This window comes from Gambusia affinis, linkage group LG12 (assembly GCF_019740435.1).
Source record: "Gambusia affinis linkage group LG12, SWU_Gaff_1.0, whole genome shotgun sequence".
Taxonomy (NCBI): Eukaryota; Metazoa; Chordata; class Actinopteri; order Cyprinodontiformes; family Poeciliidae; genus Gambusia; species Gambusia affinis.
The window spans coordinates 26,678,088-26,701,080 of record NC_057879.1 but is presented as its reverse complement, the minus strand read 5'-3'; the positions used below and the strand labels follow the sequence as shown (position 1 = coordinate 26,701,080).

At 38.0% G+C, this 22,993-nt stretch overlaps 2 protein-coding genes across 2 annotated transcripts; one reads left to right on the top strand and one right to left on the bottom strand.

The window, feature by feature from the left end:
- Positions 1 to 1,005: 1,005 nt before the first annotated feature.
- On the bottom strand, positions 1,006 to 22,126 carry retreg1 (reticulophagy regulator 1). The gene is made up of 9 exons (XM_044135253.1): positions 21,887 to 22,126; positions 20,384 to 20,490; positions 19,317 to 19,347; positions 5,316 to 5,433; positions 5,114 to 5,198; positions 4,909 to 5,031; positions 4,483 to 4,553; positions 4,130 to 4,253; positions 1,006 to 3,597 (listed from the first exon to the last, which is right to left on the bottom strand). Exons 1-9 carry the CDS (start codon positions 22,090 to 22,092, stop codon positions 3,095 to 3,097), a joined length of 1,368 nt encoding a protein of 455 aa, XP_043991188.1. The 5' UTR covers positions 22,093 to 22,126; the 3' UTR covers positions 1,006 to 3,094.
- Positions 13,198 to 15,153, top strand: saa (serum amyloid A). The gene is made up of 4 exons (XM_044135338.1): positions 13,198 to 13,335; positions 13,409 to 13,508; positions 13,597 to 13,735; positions 14,357 to 15,153. The coding sequence occupies exons 2-4, from the start codon at positions 13,421 to 13,423 to the stop codon at positions 14,493 to 14,495; spliced, it is 366 nt and encodes a 121-aa protein (XP_043991273.1). The 5' UTR covers positions 13,198 to 13,335; positions 13,409 to 13,420; the 3' UTR covers positions 14,496 to 15,153.
- Positions 22,127 to 22,993: the final 867 nt, after the last annotated feature.

The window sequence follows — 22,993 nt, the reverse complement described above, 5'->3', positions numbered from 1 at the left end:
ACATTCTATATATAAGAGTATATATATAGAATATAGAATATTTACATATTCTAGAACTTATAAACGTCACTAAATTCCGTCAAACTGCGATGTTTTGTTTGTTCAGATTTACAGGCTCCCGGGTCTGCAGCTCCCCCTTGTGGTGAACATCCTACACAGCAGCTCAGCAGAAATCTTTATGTGAAGAAATGATCATAAGATTTCCTTCTGCTGACAGAAATATTGGCAGTAGCAGCCCAGTGAAATAATAAAATATAAACATCTCAAACTGAGATTTCTTGTTATTCTTGTATTTGTTTTGTTGCCATTTAATTGTTTGATATTAGATCAAGTTAGAAAGAAGAACTATAACTCCTGGAATTTCCCTGATTTGTCATTGGTGGCTTTAAAAAAAATAAAAAGTATAATTAAATAAACTAAAATTCAAAAATCAACAATATTCCCTCATATTTACAAATAACAACTTCATTAAGATCCAACAAGTTGCTTTAAAAGAATTTATTGAATTAATGACTTGAACGACAAGATTAAATATTAGCATTTTAAATTATTTTCCACCTCCATCAGATTTTTTTCTTAAATCCTGTGCAGTAGGCTAATCCAGATTCACACAGCTGAGTTTTTGAATTATGGCAAAAATTAAAAAATAGCAATCAGTGATCTGGTGGAAATACAGGCTGGGATTTTTCACACTATCACGCCTCATTCTGGGTCACAACTGCTCAATTTGTTTTCCATTTTCTGCCATCTGGTGGTAAAATAATTGAGATGCAACACTTCTGATTAATGTAGTCAGAAATAAGTGCTGGATTTGTTTGATCAAAAAATAAATTAATTAATTTTGATTCTTTATTATTATTTTGCATTCATATAACCTTGCAGTTTAAAGCAGAAACTGTCACAGCTGGAACTAAAATCATAAGGTGAAAAAAATATCAAAAATAAAAATGAAACAACAAATGAAAGAGGATAATATTGTGAATAATAAAAGTCAGTACAATTATATTATCAAACTTGGTTTCTTTTATTGTTCCAACAGAATTCACAGTCAGTCTAATTTCTGTTTTTCCTCACTGGGATCCCGTCTTTTCCTCCGGAGTCCCAGCAGCTCTCTGCCGTTCAGCCACAAAATCTCCTACAGTCCCTCTGTTGGATGTTTATTTAGATATCCATGCATATTATTCTGAGACCAGCTGCACGTTGCACCAAAAGAAAAGTGAAAAAGCTGCAAAATGTTTGATAAAATAAGGAACACTAAGATCCTAACGCAGGAGACACAATGAACCTGATTATCTTCTTTAAACCTTCATCATCAATGATCCAGAGATGAACAACGTTTTCATCTCAGCCTGAAAAATGCAGCCATGCAGTGACTGTCACCATTAACTCGCTCACTTCTTTGGATTTCTGGGTAATGTAGTTGAAAGAACCAAGCCAGATTTCAGATGACAGGTTAGGATTGCTTATGTGGAGTCAGTATGAGTAGTCAGTGTCTTATCTGCATTGTTTTCAAAAAATTAATTTCACAACCTCATACTGGATGAAAAGAAAGAACTTTGTAGGGTACAAGCAAGATGGCAGCCAGGTAGAACAGCTTCACACCAACAGAGAGGTGGTTTATTATGGTTAGGATAAATCTAACAAAATCATTCTTAGATAAAGAGATTTTGTTCTGATCTGTTCAGCCTGTTTTTTATCTCCTTTCACAATGAGCTGTTTCGGCGAGTCCTGTTACTTTAAATCCAGAGAAGATTCTGCTGGCCACGCCCCCCAACTCAGTTAAACTCTCGTCTGAAAATGGCCAAAATCAGATCTGCAATTATACAACTGTACATCTTTGAAAAGCAGAAGTGGAGCCACCTGAACAACCAACAAGAATGCCGCAAAGTGGTTTCTGGATGGAACGTCAACAACAAAACCCTTCTTTTTTCCAGCAGCCATTGTACAGCCCATAAATTGGCAAATTGGGAAAGCCAGCTGACCAAATGTGTTGGAGCTCAGCTGGGGTTGCTAGGTAACAGTGCACTGCCTGTTGATTGTGATTTAAAAATCGGGGTATGTTTTTGAAATGACTCGTTTTCTGGGCACCAAAAAACTTTAAATTATTGCCAAAAAATGGTTGGGTGTATTTTTTAGGCACTTGGGCTGCTTTTAGAAGCATTCAAGACCCAAATGGAAGAAGAAAAACATGGAAAAGGTGAATAAAACTCCAATTCTCATCACATCAACATTTCTGGTCGTTTTTGCTCCTGATAAATTCCCTCTTGGCAACAAGTAATCCACACTATTCATGAGAACAAGCTTCAGACTCCTCCTGAAGGAAACTGAGATATATTGAGTTCCCAGTTGAGAAGCAATGCACACACCTCCAAATTGCACCCAGGATCTGCTGTGCTGATCAGTGAGAGACAGAGAAGCTCTGAGTTTAAATCCCAATAATTTTGGCCTGCCTGTCAAAGATAAACCTGCAGTATTGTTGTTAGAAATAAGGAGCAGGAAAGCGTGGAATTGGGTTTATAATAGAGCTGTAATGCATTTTAACAAAGTCCTGCAGCACCAGCCATAAAACATCCTCAGACTGTAAGAATGACCACCTGAGAAAGATTAAATGTTGTTTTGAGGTTCATGATTTCCTCTGACTGGCTGCTGCAGGTCGGCTTACACTGACTGTGGAGGAGCAGAAACGTATCTGAGGAGAAATGTCATAAAACGAGTATTTACTTGGTTAAAGGTTGACGGTCTGACCTAGTACGAGGTTTTTAGGTTCTTTTCAACTTTGTAGAATCTAGTGTGGAACAACAATGATAGGCTTGTACATTCTTAGCTTCCTTTCTTTATCCAGGCTGTTTTACTGCAGACAGATCTCAAATCACAGGTTCTGTTTCCTTTAAGAACTTCCACATCATGATGAGATCAACTTATGTACTAAAGTAAATGAGCCTCTGCTGCACATGTGCTGAAATAGATGTTTCAAATGTAAATGCTCTAGAAGATAAAAATTGTAATATTTTCTGCTCAAAAATAAGCCAAAGGTGACAGAAACTCTGATTGTCCTTCGTGACCATCTACCCTCTGCTGCCGAACGTTTCACCAATCAGTGGCGTCTGAGGAGTTTGGAGAAGAATCCAGGTTTGTCGGTCTTGGCCGGTTCCTCCTCTTTGGGTTTCGTCTTCTCCTCTACCAACCCAAGCTCCCCTTCCAGTTGCTCCAGCTCAGACTGGTCCAGCAGCTCAAAGTCCTCCACCTCGCTGTCAGACTCCTCGGCCAGGTCCAGCAGCCGGCTCAAATCCGGAGGCCTTGACCTCTCGGGGTCTTCGCTCAGAGCCAAGCAGCCGACTGCGGCCTCTATCCTCTCCTGGATGGCGGACGTAACGGCGGCGGCGATGACGTCGCCGGCCATCTGGTTGACCAGTTGCAGGGCGCTGTCGCTCGGTTGGCCTTCGTGTGACGGAGGAGGCGATCGCTTTGATTTGATTGGTAGAGGCGGAGGTAAGGAAAGGTCAAGACTGAGGTCATCGTCACCGTTGGTTGTTGTGCCGTTATCAAGGGAAGGAAAATCTGGGAGACCAGCAGTGAACAATTCCTCTTTATCCAGATCTGAAAGAATCAGAGTTGGACCAAGAAATGATTAAGAAACACAGAATAACAACCAGGACTGTCATGTCCTCGTCCTCCATCGCCTGCAGACAAACTCTTCTCCAGTACGACTCTTTACTGAAGCCAGCTGAAGGAGGTCAAAGCTGAGCTGTGAACATACAGACTTTCAGTAATAAACAACACAACACTTAAATAAATGTACAATAAACTTTCTCAGGAGAAAATATTTATCTCAAAGCTACAAAAGTCTCAAAATAAAGAAATGCTGCCTTCTAATAAACACCTGAATTATTCTTAATCAACAGAAATATCAATTGGAAATTTGAGTACATACCAACAGCTTTCAAAGATCTCTTGCAACCTCTTAACTCAATCTTAAGGGGTTTCAGTTTTACTGAGAGAAAACCATGTGCTGTAATATCAAAATTCCACCACTAGATGGCAGTAAGTGAATATTCTTACAGGATAAACCTGTGAAATGTCAGTAAACTGTCACAGACTAAGAAAGACAGACAGGTTCTGTTATTCCCACCTTCTGAGTTCTCCGTCTGCGGAGTGTGTCCCTCTGACAGGTTGAAAGTGCCGTTATCCGTCCACGTCACGTCAGACACTTCAGTATCTGACACTGACAAGTCTTTACACACCGTGGAGTCCAGCTGGCTCACCGGAAACACACAGGAATGTTACCTTTTGCACCAAAAGCTATAAAATGTAGGGAAAAAACTCTGACTTTAAACATATTTTATCAACAACCCACCGACTCCCGCTGGACGTTTAACAAGCTAACAAGACTCATCAGGATCATAAGTGGTGAATCCCAGTTGTTCTAACTGGACCCTGTTGCTGAACAGAATCAGATCCAAAAGGCGAAAATCAATTACAAACCTTGGGAAACATCGAAGAAAGATCAGATTCGACGCCTTCTCTCTCCATCTGAGCCTGAACGAGTCTCTTCTCTGAAAAGAACGAGTCAACAAGGATCAGATTAAAGTCAAATAAATGCAACTTTGTTTAAAAAGAAAAGATAATGAAAAACACCTTCATAGACTTAATATTTTTCCTTTATTTGTGAGCTTCTTTGGAAGAAGTTTTTACAGAAAATGAATAAAGTTTTACTGCATTTATCTAAAAATACATTATGGCTGCTATTGTTTAATAGGGTTTGCAGAGGGGAGCATGTTATCCCCCCACTACAGAGTAAAATCATTTTAAAAATCTGCCAAAGTTCAAAGATGTCCAGAAGGCCTGCAGACGTTAACAGATTACAAATAAGTCTACTTATTTTAAAGAAAAATAGTGTTTGGTACTCACCATGGTTCTGCTTGATTTTATGAAAAAATTGCCCGATGCCGAAGTCCAGCTTCTGCAGAACTGGCTTCAGCCACAAACTTTTGTCTTGAGATGAAATCAAAGGCCACAGGAAAATACCCAGCACTGCAGGAAGGAAACAATAATGACCGATGCAACAATAATGATCAAATCAATAGCAGAGAGTGCGACAGGTCGCTTCACTCACACATGACGTAGGAGATAACGATTCCTGGAACGTAGCGACCCAAGACAGCGAAGAAGGTGCAGAGACTGCAGACCAGCAGGCAGAACTACAGCAGAAAAACACAAACAGAACATCCTCACTCATTTCCTGGTTTTTCTGATTTGTTTCTGTTTTCTGACTTTATGACAAACTCAAGCTCATGTTGCCAGGTTGTCAGCCTCACCTTGCCAGGGTTTTGTTGTTTGAACGCCGACGTCTCCTGGATGAAAAGTCTCAGGGAGTCACTGAGCTGAGGTCCGGTTCTGGACCGGCCGTCCTGCCCAGAGTCAATGATCTCCCAACTGGAATCACACAAACCCAGGAGCCAGCATCAGTCACTGCAGCTGAAAAATGTGTTGTTTTTCCAACAGCTGAAATGTTAAAAAGGTTTTTCACAACCAGGGATTCCTGTCAATAAAACAGGCCTCTGGTTATTATTGGCAGATTTTTACCAAATTACATTAAACAGTTTAACTTTGTATGTATTAGAGCAGTAACACAAAATCAGGTGTGTAGTTTGGTTTTAAAGTCAAGGTTTTTGGTTTCCTTTAATAATTAGAAACAAATAAAAAATGTTTCTTAAACAAGACAGCGCAGATATTTGGGAATAAAAGTGTATACATCACTTTTAAGGCGTTTTGATGTTTAGACAATCCAATGCATTCATGTACAGTACTGTACTTGAATGCATCATAAAAATGAAACTGTAGGGAAAATGTTTTTGAAAAATATGTAAAAGCACAATTATTGTTATTAAAAACAGTTTTTATTGACCAGATGTGATATTCTAATCTCAATGGTCGTGTTTTAATTAGCTTTAAGTGGAAAATCATAAATAACAGAAAGAAAGGCTTGAAATGGTGTGTATGGACATTTTTTCCTTGCATAATTGATGTTGATGCATATATTTAGCTGAGGATTTAGTGCATGTAAAACTGCCTGTCAAAATCCAGTGCCACCACTAAATTTAGGCGCGTCCAATGAAACAACAGGAGGATGATTGCTAAAACAGGTGGCGGATGAAAACCGGGAGGAGGCGCTGTTTTCCAGAGTAAGATGGGAGTTCAGAAAACTTTCATTTCTTTCCTGGGAGTTCCCTCACATCAGTTTGTGTTCTTATTTTACATAACAAGGACAAACCATGACTGGTGTGGGAAAATCCAGGTCAGAGTGTAAAACGTAAGGCATGTTTCCTCCTTAAATCCATTCACTGGACTGTTGATCCTTCATCTGTCCTTGTTTCAAAGCCAACCCAACACACTGGAAGTGATAATACTCTGGTCATGCTGTGATGTACAATGATCCAACCCCAGGGCAGCTATGAAATATATGAGAGGCTTTTTAATGTATGTAAAACTTTTATTACATCAAGAGTTGTTTCTTTTTGGCTAAAACTATGTTTAAAATACAATATATGGGAAACAGAGCGAACAGAAGATAACCGCGTAGTTTAACCCAGGCCAAGTGTTTCTGTCTTAATGCCGGATTGTTCCTTTTAAATTTGTGTTGTTCTGGTCGCGTTCATCACATGAAATGACTAAGCACTAAATTTAAATCCAGCTGAGGATGGAAACTTCCTGTCCTGTGTGAGCAGCTGTCCTGGATCATGGTCATGCTCCAGCTGCAAAATCACCATGAAGATCAAGTTGCAGCAACAACTCAGTCATCTCCTCTTTACCACTAACTGATTAGATGGTTGTTCATATTTTTAGAAGACTCAGTTAATTGGATTTGCTGTGATTAATCAAGGAAGTTCAGGTTTTACGTCAATGTGGTTCTTGAATCAAAACACACAAATATTTACTAAACACAAACAGTTTCCACCCCAACTGTGTACAACAAATGAGCGAATAATGGATTCAGAAGAATTCAACACAACTAGGGTGATACTTTTATACAAATACATTCAAATATGTACGTATATGAATTGTTTTGAGAGCCTCTTCCTGTTCTCCTGGGCATCAACATGGTGGAATTTAGAGCTTTAGCATTAGCATCTGCTAAATACCTTGTTTACATAATGATTAAGCATTAGCTCCAGCTAAATACAATGTTGGTGTAGCGCTTTAGCTCTAGCACTTGCTAAATATCTTCTTAATATAACGCTTTAGCATAGGTACCTCTAAATATAATCTTAATATATCACTTTAATATTAATATTTGCTAAATACATGATGCTTTAGCATTAGCTTCTGATAAATAGTTCATTGATATAGTGACTTAGCACTAGCTTCTACTAAATACCATGTTGATATAGCACTTTATAAGCAGAAATGTACATTTCAGAGCCTCTTTGTGTTAGTCTTGTGATGGTTGAATTTGATGCTTTAGAATTAGTTTCCCATAAATATCAAGTTACTATAACTGTTTAGCATTAGTGGAGCTAATGTTTATAATTAGCTCTTTAGTGTTAGCGCTGCTAACCTTTATTCTTCCTTCCATTCATTATCTATATTACTGAAACCCTGAAGTCCAGGAGGGTGAGATGCTTCTGCCTCTCCAGTATTCACTGGTTGGGGGTTAAAGTTGCCAGACTATCAGTTACTCAACAACTCAGGTCAATCTGAGCATCCATAGCTCTCCAGTCTAATATACAGAATGGCCACACAACAACACAGCCACTGACCTCCACAAACTTCATCACAAATGGTCAAGCTTTTAGCTTGCAGTTTTAGCCCTTTTGTAGGTTTCTTATTCTTAAGACACCTACAAAACCAAATTCTTTTTTATTCTTTTTAAAAATGGTGCAACTCCATATTCTGAGTCAGCAGAGGGCGACAGTGGACAGACAGCAACAACTTTTAACAGGAAGAACCACAGCAGTGAGGATTCAGGCAAACATGAACCCACTGGACCAGGTGAACTTTTAATGGGAAAGGAGAGCAAAGGAACAGAAACCAGCATGTTGGTCTAAACAGATATTTCTACAGTGTTTATTGGTTGGTTCTCAGTGATTTCATCAACACACCTGATTTAAGTTGACATGTCATGTTCCAGATGTATCTTCCATGTTAGCACATCTGACAAAAAGGTTTTGTATTTTAAGTACAAACTGTTTCCATTTTCTGGAGACTCAGAACAAACCGCAGAAGGATTTTTTCTTTCCTCAACGTCTCTTCATAATCACTTAAGAAGCTGCTGGAAACAAACACAAGTGGCCACAAAAAGCCAAAGTGTCTCATATGCGCCCACCTGACCCAAACGTCCGCGTCTCAAATAACTCCTATGACGAAATGTCCGCTGAAACCCGGCCCATCACACGACTTCCAAGCACACGCGCCTGTCAGACTCTGATTTCCAGAGGGCCTGATGTAGCCAAAGATGATTCTGCAAAACACTTGGAGCTGCATGAAAAGCATCTGCTCCTTCTTTCTGTAACCAAGCTGGTTCTGAAATTGTTTGTAAATCCAGATTTAAAGTGAAAGGATGGACCTCGTCACGGTTTGATCCTTGGTAGCCAGAAGTAGGTGAAAAGGGAGGAGCAGCTGCTGGTCGGAAATCCTGTTTAACCCATCAGAACCTCAGAAACAACAGAGGACGGCACGGCTGAGCCTCTAACAAGCCCGGTCATGACACTTTCTAAAATAGACCCAAGACAAACAATGTGATTAATGGTAGCAGAATTATCTTATGATGCGGCTTGGAGGCGGGTGTTAATATGTTTACCCGCCTGTTTGTGCGGCTATTTGCTACAGAAACCCTGCCTCTGATGCAACTAATCCCTGTTTATGTTCTGCATACAGACACACATACGGTAACCGGGCCGAACGGGCTGATCTGACTCCCAGTAAAAGTCAACAGGAAAAGCCAACCAGCGAGTGTCGACACTGGAGACCAGAATCTACAAGTAACTCAAGACTTAGATGGGCCACGCAGAGCTGGGATGCAATAACGCTGCTTTAGTTTTACCATAAAACCAGGTCATAAATATCCTAATTATAGGGAACCAACTTCCAGGAATTACATCAAAGCATAAAAAGCTCAACAACGGTGGCTAAAGATGTGAGATGGAAGCAGTTTTATCATCCCCCAATCTCTCAAATCCAAGAAGTCACAAGACAAGAAAAAACAAAAAGCATCAAGCATCGATCAGACAGCAGCTCTTTGTCATAGCAAAGCGTTGTACCTTAGTCCTGCCCCACGATCTTCAGGAGACATCTCCAGATGTTAGCACAAGTCTTCCAGAGGTGTTGAAGGAACTACAAGAACAAAGTTTTCTGGTTGGACTTAAGACTGAGGTTGAATTATTGTTTTTCAGCAGCTAAATCACAGCAAAGCAGGCGACAGTCTGACAGCAGATTCTGTTTATCCTCAATGAAACCCAGCTTGAAGTATTTCAAGTGGGCTCGTCTAAAAATAACTGGGTCACGCTGCATTCCACCCGGCAGCCGTCAGGAGTACAGAGGAATGGGGCTGAGGGTGGAGGGGGTCTTCATGAAACAGCTGCCACCACCAACACCACCAACACCACCCACCCACCCACCCACCGACCTGCCCAACACCAACATGACCTCACACACACACACACACCCACACACAACACACACACACACACACAAACACAACACACACACACACACGTCTCCCAGTGACAGCGATGGATGGACTGATGAGAGGACGACTCTGTCTCATATTCTGACAATGTTATTCATAAGTTCAACTTCTCTATCCGTCTGAATCCATTTATCCATGCAGAGTCAGAGGGGGCTGGAGCCCGTATCCAGCAGCCATTGGATCAGGCGTAGAGTAAATCCCGGGCAAATCCCCAATCCACACACACTCCTAATGAGCCCAAACAATCTGTCCCTCCAGGATGATGTGATGTTGTTTCATGACTGTTGCAACATAAAATTACAGTTTTTGTGGCTTCTTTTTCAAATACCTGCAGAGAAATCGGCAAGTTTCCTTAAGGCTATATCTTTGCTATAATAAGCTTATAAAAAAGTTGAAATTGCTGCTCATAACCCTCCCAAAAACAGACAGGAATTTTAACATCATAATATTTAAAAGTGCAAATGATATTTTCAAATACCTTCTTGAATTATCACAATTATAATTTCTTATTGGTCATTGAATTTAACAATCTGGTGTTAGTGTAATCAAATCCTACAAAAGATCTGAGATACAGTGAAACAGGAAGTTAAATAAAAATGGGTTTTAGGTGATTGGTCAAAATTCAGCCGAGTTGCAGAAAAGAACAAAATACAGAAAATGTGGAGGTGATTGGTCAGATTGGTGGAAAAGTTGAAATAACTGGTAAAAACCTAAAGTCCACAACATCTACAGATGAGTGAATTTGCATTAAGTGCTTTAATTATGAGATTGCAACTTCCTGGAGGAACCGAATAATCTGTTTAATCAGTGTAAATCTAACCAGATCCTTTCTGCGTTGTGCTGGTTTTATTGAGTTATCAGGTCGTGACACGGTGGATGGTTTAAAATGGATGGTTTCTCGATTTATTCTGACGAGAACAACTAGAAAACAACTAGAAAACAACTAGAAAACAACCGTGTTATAGGCTGCCAGCTCCAAGTCCCACACAAAACAAAAGTACATAGTAAAATTTAACTTAATAAATCTATAAATATTCTGGATGAAAATTAAACAGAACACAGATAACATGACTTCTTTTTTTATAGCGGTTGCGCTACCGCCATCTACTGGTATGCAGTGTGGGTCGGGATGCTATATATCAGTGTTTCCCAACCCTGGTCCTCAAGGCACACTGTCCTACATGTTTTAGAGGTTTCCCTGCTTTAATGTGCCTGATTCAACTGATTGCAGTTCAACAAACGCCTGTTAATCAGTCATCAATTGAAATCAGCTGCACTGAAGCAAGAAAATACCTAAAACATGCAGGGCAGTGAGGCTTGAGGACCAGGGTCGGGAAACACTGCTATATATATATATATAGATATCTATATTGATATAGAGATATAGATATACAGATATAAATATCTATATCAAAACATGTTTTAAGGGGAGGGTCAAAGGGGCGCAAACATTTTAAAGACAATACCACAGAAGAAGAAATGAAAAGGCGGGGCTTCAGATCTTAAAGTAACACGGTTAAAACAATGACAGTTTTTATAGGTGTTTCGGTCAGGTAAGGAAAAATACAAATAACAAAACAAATAACCAAAAAAAGACCTTTTGTGTAATTATAACAAACAAGAAATAGAACCAGGTTACACAACCAAACCTGAGCTTGTGACAAAGCAAAAGGCGGCCATTTTGCTCAGGGCATTTTGCTCATATGACATAAAGAAAAGGGTAAAATTACTAACGCAAAATGACTGAGTTTGAGAACTGCCATCTAGTGGCCAGAGTCTGAATTACATGTTGTGACACTTGGACAAGGACCGACTATAGCAGTTACTACTAGTGAACAGGAGGTTATAAACTTTGAATGTAAAAAGGATTTACATGTTTTAACATTTCACCAATTCACATAATTTAACTATAATAGAATATTGTTTTGTGGATCATTCAATTTTTAGACATTATTCACAGTTTCTTTATAAATATTTAGAAGAAAAGGTCAGATTTACTCAGCTTTAATGACCATCCTGAGGTCCAATCAGAGGCGCTCGCTTTCAAAACAAGGGATTTTCTACTCATGTAGAACCATTCTGCTACAAAAAGTCTACGCATCTGTAAAAAGTTCAGCATAAATATGCAATTAGGAATGTCAGCTATTTTTATTATTAATGTAATTAAAAATATCCCAGAGAAAAGAAAAAGGAAAAGCAGGAGAGATTTTTTCTTGTCCCACAAACAGCAAAACAAACAAAACAACCAGCCTTACTTGCTCCAGGCCGAAAGGAGCAGGTGAGGACAGGTGTAAATGAAGTGAAGTCGAAAGTGAAATAATTGTCTTTGAAATGTAGTAACTGTTCACAGCTAAAATGCACATAAACAGTTAAAAACAAAACACACAAAACATGGCAAAATGGCTCACAGAACTGTGTGTATGACTACATTTCTCTGAGATAAATGTTAAAATATAATATCTGTAAAGAAAACACAGAGCTGATCCTAATGCATAAACAGTTAGAGATGACAACAGGAAAAGGGGGAGGAGCTGACCGTTACCTGTTGCTATGGTAACCTCCAACTGTCAAGAGCAACAGGACAAAACTTTTACATCAATAAACAAATGCCAGGAGAAAATAACTTTCCGACAGAACAAAAAGGAATTTGAAGAATAAATAATCCAGTTTTGGGAAATTTTATCTGTAATATCAATAAAATGAAACATTTATGATGACTAACCCAGACATTTTCACTAACCCTAACCATTACTAGTCTATTCCTAACCCTAAACTTAGCCAAAGATTAATTCACTACCTCTAAACTTGACCCCTGACCTTATAAAAGGGGTCCATGGTTCTGTATTAGAACCAGGTTTTGGCCTCCATAAGGGCCACTGGGCTTCAAATATGCTAGAAATGGTCCTAAATGGGACACACACACACACACACACACACACACACACACACACACACACACGTTCATAAACAGGCACACACACACACATAAACACACACAGACATGCTCATAAACACACACACACACACGCACACACATGCTCATAAACACACACACACACATGCTCATAAACACACACACACACACACGCACACACACCCACGCACGCTCATAAACACACACACACACACACACACGCACACACACACCTACACACACACAGACATGCTCACACACACACACACACACACACACACATGCACACACACACACACGCTCATAAACACACACACACACACACACACGCTCATAAACACACACACACACACACGCACACACACACCTACACACACACACACACAGACATGCACACACACACACACGCTCATAAACACACACACACACACACACACACGCACCTAAACACACACACACACCCACAGTTCCAGTTTCATGTTTTCTCACTATGGAAAAACTAATGACTCATTTCTTGAATCTACCAAATAAAAAGAAGAAACGGTTTGTTTCTGTTTCGATATGATGTGCTTTCCTTTCACTTTCTTCAGGGATTTTCCCCGGTTTTGAAATGCAGCTCATTTTTGCTGCCACAGACTATAAAAGGAGTAGGAGTAAAGGACTATAAAAGGAGCTCGTCTCTGCAGTTAGAAGAACGAATCCTCGAGGTTTTACCAAAACGTCTGCAGTCTGAGAAGTAAGTACTTAATTTAGAAAATTACCCAAAACTTCTGCATATGTTTGTATTTCCAGCTTTATTTCTGTTTCAGACTTCTGCAACAATGAAGTTGCTTTTAGCAGGAATTGTGCTAATTTTCATCGCTGGATCTGAAGCTCAATGGTTAAATTTTCCTGTTCAAGCTGTTCAAGGTAGGAAATGTGACAGTCAGTCCTGGGGTCGTCACTGAAAGTGTTAAAGGTTACATTAAATCAATATCTGGTGCTTTTTTCTGTTAAGGGGCTGGTGACATGTGGAGAGCCTATCAGGACTTGAAAGAATCTAATTGGATTAAAGGTGATAAATACTTCCATGCCAGAGGAAACTACGAGGCTGCACAGAGAGGACCAGGAGGCGTGTGGGCTGCAGAGGTCATCAGGTGAGAAAGAGTCTTTAAAAGGTCAAACTCCAGCAAAGACCTTTGATCTATGCCGATCAGACTGAGAGAGACACCAGATGATCACTTTAAGATCATTGTTTTGCTGTTGTGAGGTGATGTGATGCATTCATGTGCAGAACTGTTCAAATGTAAAGTATTAAACTGCAGTTTTATGTTGAGAACAAGAATTTGTGGGATGATTCTGCAGCTCAGTCTTATGGTAATGCAAACCCTGGACATCATGGACCAATATAAAGATAACTACAATCTTAATTGCTGGTGTGGTTTCCTCTTATAACACTTGTATAAATCTCATCCTCCTTGTGCAAAATCTTAGCCCAAGAAAACCACAAATAAATGCAGCTTTCAGAGAAAAAGCCCTAAATATTCAGACAGAAGGTCTTGATGCTCAGTTCAGATTTTTTGATAAAATCGGATATTTTTTGTTCATGTTACTAATAAAACCTCTGTGTGAACGGTTTATGACTGCTCAAAGAAAACATAGCAGCAGCGCTCTGTTTACAGCCGGCAGGAATAATGGATGAAACCGTCTACACATCAATTTGATTCATTTTTGTAAGTTTGTTTCTGAATAGTGATATTGTGGATTTTCCTTTTCAGTGACCTCAGAGAGAGGATGAATGGAATGTCAGGTCAGGGTCCTGAAGACGAAGCTGCCGATCAGGCGGCAAATCGCTGGGGACGAAGCGGAGGAGATCCAAACCACTACAGGCCAAAGGGACTTCCAGAGAAATACTGAGAAATTTAAAAACTCCTGTTAAAACATTACAGTGTTGAAGCCTGGTGGTCTCTGTTTCAATGTATGGCAAATTAAAAAAGTTATTTTTCTTTTTCTCTCTTTCTTTTTCAGCCTAAAGGATCCATGTTGGCCTGAATATGTTACATTTTTCCTATTACCTGAAACATTGCTGTTTGTCATACCCCAAAACTCATAATTACTTCAAAAATGTAAATCTTTTGATAAAATTTTCACCATGGAGTTCGCCATTTTTCAAAAAAACTAAATAACCTACAGGATTATTACAGAATTATTTTTACATTGAAGATACATATTTCCCAAATAAGGTCTAATTTTATAAGTGATCGTGGTTCCCTTTAAAATGAGATCCTATTTTATTCAGGGCAGTTTGATATTTTACTCTTGCTTTAAATAAACTATTACTTCACAACAGACTAAGATTTTTAAATACTCTCTACCGCCCTCTACCTGTCACACAGTTATTTCACTCCTACTGTTTGTTAGATCTTTGTTTTTGTCTTGTTTTCTGCTCAGAGAACTCATTTGGTTTCTGTTTCCCTTGGAGTTTTTTTGAATCTTCTGTTGAGTTAATGTTTTTATAACCCATGTTTTTATCATTAAATAATTACTCTCCTTTGTGCCATCCTGTAAAAAGAAATGTGTCTTCTTACAAATTTTCCTTGTTTTGCTTTACTGATTCTTAGATAAATACACTCAAAACAGCAGCATCTTTCCTGTATATTTAAAAACAAAATGAATTTTAGCAAATCCTATAAACAAGAAAGAAAGTAAACAGTTAAAGTTAAACCTTTATTGTGCTTGTTTAGGAGAATTTTTATTTATTTATCTAAAACAAAACAAAACATTTTTAACTCCTCACACAAATCCCTCCTACTGAAGTACAATTATTTTTAATATTTATTCAGTTTTTTAAACAAACCTCTCTCTTTTAATTAATACTTTTACTTTCAAACGACTTTTTCATAAAACTTGGGAGGAGTTTATAAGTTTTGAACATCGTGTTCTGATCTCTATATCATAAATTTTTAAAGTATGAGATGTCATAAATATTATATTATATTAAATATTTTATGGGCTGGATGATGATGACGTGATTCTTACAGCTTCCCTCTGAAGCAGGAAGTCGAGTTTCTGTTGGTTTTTAGCAGTTTCTACATGAAATTTAATGCATGGGAATATTACACAACATTTTTTTGGAAGATATTCTATTTGATATTGATATTGTTGACATAAAATTTTAGCTTTTAATCTGCCAATCTGTGCCTGAACATGAGCTGAGGAGGAACTAAAGGTCTAAAGAAATCCCACACAAAGAAAACTGAACACAAAGGAATGAGCTGAAACCATGGGTGGTTTTAGAGGGGGACCATCAGGGGCCACGGCCCCTAAAGAACAGGTCCCGGCCCCTGCTGTGTCCCCTGCACTGAAGAACAATTAAATCAATTTCTTATGATTTGGCCCAGTACTTGGACTAAATTTGTGTTTTATCTTCACCGTTTTACTTTAACGGTGAATTAAATCAAAGTGTTACTGTATTATGATCAGATCACAGTTTTTATCTGCTAGATCAGAAATCTGCAGCAGTGGGTTTGTGGTTCACTATGTATGTTAAACATTAAAACATTAAAATAGTTTAGTGAGTGTTGCATGTGGAAGGCTGTGCAGCATTATTAGTATTAATGCAGCCGAACCAAATGAGGTAAAAGATCCCCAGCAGGTTTTTGCTTTTCCACACGCACATAAAAAGGCACGCAGACAGAGAGATGGCTCCGATCCTGCAGCTGTCAGTTTGCATTTTGGGTCAGCAGCTAATCTCCTGAACTTGCTGTAAGCCTCCAGTAGAGTTACCCACAATGCAACAGGGAGTGACAGCAGCAGGTGACGGCGGCACAATCCCATCCTGCTAGCCAAATGTCACACTGACATAGAGACGGCGCTACAATGGGTGGCGCTCGTTCAAATGGCCTCCCACCGTCAACAGAGCCGTCTCCATGACAACCTGATCAACTTCAGTCTCTGTAAAGCAGCAGCCATGTTGTTTTTATCTCTTAACAAGCACAACCTGGATCAGCCTTGACCCAAACTAACCCATCGGTCTGTTACGTAACACGGATGTGTTGCATCCAGGGTGGCGCCGCTAATCCCTGACACCTCTGCTGAATCCCAGCCAGCAGCCAGCTGTGGCCGGGAGGAACGGACAAACCAAACGCTGGACGCCGTTCCAACGGAGAGCAGCCTGTGAAACTCAGCAACAGTCATCAGGCAAAGGCTGAACAATCAGTCAATAACAAATAAACCCCGACAGACACATGATCAACAGATAAAACCTCTGACAGAATGTTCAATTATTTCACAATCCAGAACCGCACGGCACTCTGGGAAATGTAGGCAGAGGAAAAGCTTTAGCCACTCAACCTGTCATGGCTGGCAAAGCAAAGCTGGTGGCTTCAACTAACTCACTCACTATGTGGTTACTTAGCAACTCAAGCAACTCGCTCACTATGTGGTTACCTAGCAACAACCTGTTCAGTGACCTGCAGCAGTACAGAAGATATTGTGAAAATCTTGTTTGAAGGATGAAGAGTGGTCACAGGAACCATTCTGCACTGCAAAAACACTCAATTTTACCAAGAATTTCTGGTCTAGTTTCTAGTGAAAATATCTTAATATATTAAAATGAGACAAAACTAACTTATATGTAACTTTTCATCAAAATATATATAGGAGCTTGTTTTAAGTAAATAATTCCTTAATATTGATGGAAAAGATTATTTCACTTGTAACTGGGAATAAATATCTTTTTATAGTGAATTTATCTGCCAATGGAACAAATACATTTTCATCAACACTAAAAGATTATTAACTTAAAACACACTTCTATTTATTACTGAAAACTTACTCGTGAGATAGTTTTGTTAGATTTCAGGTGTATTAAAATAATTTCAATAGAAACTAGAACAAACATATTTAGAGTTTTTGCAGTGTAAGCATAATATTGAAATTTTCATTAAATGTGTTTATCTGTATGGAAACAGCAAAAACATATTTCTCTGAATATTTACTTACTGTGAATGAATCAATCTGCTACCTGACCTCATTCAGAGGTTGAGTCTTTTTGTTTTGGTTGTTTCTATGCCGATCACATGATTCAGCATCAGATCAGAAGATTAGATTAGACGATCATATGCGATCAATCAGCTCTGGAGCTGCAGTCCAGGTTCAGGTTGTCATGAATCTGTATGATTAGGTGGGCAGGATGAGAAAAATTACATCTGTTTGTGTCAGAAAGGAAAGAACTACTGCCAGGTGTTGTTAAAAGAAAAATAATAATTTCAAATCCTTCCAGGTTCCTGCAGCAGCGAAGGAACATGAATAAAAAGTCAAAGTCCGAACAGCTCAGGGTCTTTATCTCCACATTAACCAAGAAAAACAGAATCCATTTTATTTCCATCCATTCTAATAGAATCCAGGTGGAAAACTTCTCACTGAGTTAACAATCCCTTTGTGTGCCAATTAAAAACCAATTCAATTTAAATCAAATTATTTAAACAGTGTAACTAAAAGGCAGAAAAAGTAGCATCAAATATAATCAGGAACCAGACAAACAGTAAAATAATCACTTTTCTCAGATGGAAACAGATAAATATTAATGTTTAAAGTGTTACTCTGGATTTGTTGGTGTGGACGTTAACATCGTAGGACGTCATGGATGTTTAAAAAAAAACTAAACTTCAGACTGTTTGGACTTCTGCTCACACAAAACTTTTATCTTTAGAAATATATTTTGTTCTGTAATTAAAAATCACAATGAAACTTTTCTGTCCTGCTCAATTTTTAGCTGTAAATGTGTGAACCTTTAAAGTTCTGAACACAAAGTAATAAAGATCCAGTAAACTCAGCAGGCCAGAAGCCCAACAAGCCAACAGGGACAGACTGAAACTCTGAACAGGAACAAGGATGGACGGATGGAGAGTTGTAAAAAAACTACGTTCTCTGATGAATCCTGCTGAAGAAAATATGAAAACTTCCTTCAGTACGATCATAAAATTCATTTAAAAACTGATTTTTATTCAGGGGAGTGGGCTTCCTCCTGATTCATCACATCTTTATCTCCCACCTTTCATAGCTTTTAATTGTGCATGATAAACATTAGCTTTGTGGCTACTGATTAGTGCGTAGTGTTGGCCTCAGCTGGTCAGGCTGACCTTCCTTCAAGCTTCAAACTGCAACAGTTTTGTATCTGTGCATGATGGAGGCAAAACCTCCAGCAGGTTTTAATACTCACACATGTAAACAACAAAAAAAGCACTCAGAGGACAGCAGATGTCTCAGTTTGTTTTCTGCACTCGATGTTCTGATCCAGATGAAGAAAACTAACTCAATTCTCCCTGCAGCCGTTTGTTTCTGTCCGCCCAGCAGAGTCAGACGTCTCCCACCTACCGGATCATGTAACTCCAATGTGGAGTCACATTTATCCAGTTAGACCTTCCTTCATGTGATGTCAACATGATCAGCTTTATGTTTCTATCAAGGTGTTTGGTTTTTACATCAGGCAGCCTGAGAACCAACAGGATCCGTTTCACTGTGAAGAACCAGATGTTCACTTTCAGTATGAATCTTTGACTCATTTGAGGATTTTAGTGACACATTTGGGTTTTCTCTGATCCAGTCAAAAAGTACAAACAGCCTCTGCTATGGCATCACTGCTGCTTCTGGGAAACGTCTGACTGGATTTGTGACTCTTCCAGGTGAAACCAACACATTTCCTGCTCTTTGTCCAGAGGTTGAATCCTGTCTTACCTGCTGGTCATGCTGCGCCACACATGAGCTCCTGTGGGAGGAAAAAAACTAAATTTACCATCCAGCTCTGAACAAAAATGGTACTTTACAGTCTAACTACCTTAAATATTTCTTTGTTGTTTTTTATTAGTGACAACTAATGGAAAAGACGACCAACAACAGTAATATGATGAAAAAATCAACCTAAAACACATTTATCCAAGTAATCTGAGGGGGATAAAAAGCTACAGACTTTTAGCTCTTATATCTGAACTAAATGCAGAAATAAAGTCATTTTTTCCTCCTGTAAGGCGGAGGGCGTTACACTCCACAGGTTTCAGGTTTCAGTGCCTCACCGTTACTCATCAGGATAAAAATGACGAAACATTGAATGAAATCATCTAACAGAGGAGGAACCAGAGTTTGGACCTGCTGGTAGTTTGAAACATCTAACCAGAGAAAATGAACAGAAAGACGTTCAGGGTGATTAATTTAAACTTTTATAACCTTTAAAAACAAACACTGGGACATAAAATGAACCGACCATCAATAAATCCATTCCAGTGATTAGTCGGATAAAAAAAATTACATTCTGCAAATTATTCTACTAACCAATTATTTTTAAACAATATTATAAATACATTAAAATGCAAATACACTAATAATTCAATTAATTTTTTAAATAAGAAAATGAAAATCTTATTTCCTAAAATGCTGCTACAGCAAAAGAAGCTCAATAGGAGATTTTTCTGCCACTTTCAGATTTCTGGGTAGAACAGAAACTTTGAAGTCTTAAATTAAAAACATTTATGATTTGTGTAGTTTTGGCTTAATTTCTGGTCTTGGTTTGATTTTGCTGAAAAAAAAATACCCTTGTTGAGTCTTTTAATGTCTCAAAAGACAGAACAATAATTTCTCCAGTGAAAATAAATTTTTTGGGTTAGAATCCCGTCCTGGGTTTTCCTGCGTGGAGTTTGCGTGTTCTCTCTGGGTACTCCCGCTTCCTCCCACAGTTACAAACATGACTGCTAGGCTCATCGGTCTCTGTAAAGGTGTAAGTGTGCAGGTAATAGATGGAGGAGAGAAACCTTTGGTCCTGGTCCAAACTGCATCTCTGGCGGTTACCGTGACGACCAACAGAACCAACAGGATGGAAATAAGGCTGAAGATCCGAAAAGAGCTGAAGGCAACAAACCTGCAGAGACACAAATCTGAGTTTTAGCTCAAAAGAGACAATTAGGTTTAAGAAAGTGTCAAAATAAACTCATTTAAAGTGTTTTTATTGTTCAAAAAGGAGCAAAAGGAATAGATAATGTTAAATAAACCATCATGCTAATATTCTGTAGAACATTTATACCTGTACAATATTGTTTCTGTCAAATAACAGTTACTTTTGTTACACCATTTAAACTGGCAAAGTATTTTATAGATTCTATGTCTGATCAATTATCATTAAACATAATTTTATTTTTTCTATTTGTGTAAAATTTATGTTCTTTTTAAGCAAATATAAAGAAATTTGGAAACAACAAAAGACCAAATAAATTTTTTTCTATTGACTTTACAGATTGTGCAAAAGAAAACACGTCAGTTAGATTAGGACTGAAATTATTATTCGGATTAATCGATTATTTAAGTAATCGTCAGCTAATTTAGCTATCATTTACTGGAGTATACAGACTTTAAAATATGTTATTTGCCGAAAGAATAAAAGAACCAGAGCAGTAATTAATCCAAAACTGTAAGAAAGAAAAACTACATTTTGCATTTAAGATGAAAATTCTTTGTCTGTAAATAAATGATTCCCAGAAAGTAGCATAGTCTTAGTTTCACCTGCTGGTTCAAATTCTGAAAAAAACCCTGTTAAATACCTTCTGCATCCAATTATTAATCAATACAACAAAAAATTAATCACCAGATCAACACCGTATCGATTAGCTGCAGATGCATCCTTTATAGAAATAACTAAGTGTTCAGTAAAGGAATGCTGTTACTGAATTTTCAATTTTTGGAAATAAATTGTTTATTTTCTTATTTCAAAAAGAGATTAAATGATTAGTTTTTATCTACATATGTTATGTATTTGTAATATTGTATAAAAATAAGCTTAAGTAAATTAAATGAAAGGTTTTCAGAAAATGTCAGTTTATTTTATCAGATTAAAGTATTCATTTACAGAATAATCAATTATTAAAGTAATAATAATATAAAATGTTGATATTGTCACCCAAAGCTGAACTGAATAATTAAACTATTATCCATTAGTGGATAATAGTGACAAAGCACTTTTTAAAAGTTTTATTAAGTATTTATTACAACCACACATCATAATAATACATGAAACTTTAAAATTAAAATAAATTAACTTATTTTAATATCAACGTTTGAACTTCTTAAAAATATTTATAGAACAGTTTACTTTATTTAAATTAGACTTGGGAATATTTACTCTTAATAAAAACTGTTGAAACCAAGTTTTTAAATAAATCTGAAGATCAGGTTGAACTGCTTCATATTTTAAATTTCATCTAAAATCTTGATGTTTTAACAGGTTTCTTGTCGCTCGGATATTCCTGCGTCATGATGCCTACCAGACCACCGCGTTGGCTGCAGCAAACAGGGCTGACGTCCTGACCGGATGCTGCCTCCAGCTGACCAGCCCGCTGACACGCCACCCTGCCCGGCCGGGAGCCCTCTCCTGCCCGCGGTGCTCCGGGCTCAGGGGCCCCGAGGGGCCCACCGGCCCGGGGGCCGCTTCCTGTCCGCCAGCGGCGCCTGCTTCCCGGCTGCCCAGCATTGCTTAACGGCTCTCTGCCGCTGCGCTCCACCTAGTGTAGCATGGTGTCAAGTTCCTGTATTAACCATGGCCATTTCCGGATTGGGGTTTCAAAATAAAATTCTGTGCTGCGTTTAAACAAAATGAAAATTCAAAAATACTTTATTAATCCCAAAGGAAAATAAAGTAAAGTGGGAAATAATAAGAGTTGAAACTTTAAGTAATCTAAATAATGCCAATCTAAAATGCAAAATGTTTTATTTTTATTATTAATGTGAATTAATAATAAATTAATTCACATTCACATTATGCGAATTAATTTCACATAATAAATAAATTATTAATTAATTAATTAACTTAATTAATTAACAAACAACAAATCTTGTTATTGAAATATTACTATGACAACAATCTGAGTTGGTCGCATAAAATAATGACCAACAGAAATAAAATGTCATTGTAAAACAAAAACACATGATATTATTCATAATTATTTTTTTAAAGATGATACAACCTGTTACTCTTCTAGCATTTCTCACATTGTTGATCAATTTGGGACAAAATTCTGTCTTTTATAGTCTCACAAAAGAAATTACAGTAATTTACTAAATAACAGTATAAAAGAAACATCCAGAATTGTATTCGTCTCTTCAATGTATATTTAATTCATTTTTAACCTATTCATTTCTTTTATTGTGAAAGGAGCTCTTCCATCTGATTGAGTTTAATTCCCGCAAGCTTGTAGTTTCTCGTTCAGCTGATTCTCAGGCTGTCAGATCAATGACGTCAGGTTTTGTTGTTTGTTGTCTTATTTATTGGAGTGCAACGTCATTCATTTATGTTTCACCGTACACACGTATTAACAATAAAGTGGCAAACTGAAATAAAGTAAATACGTGTTAAATGTAGGAAATCACAGAAG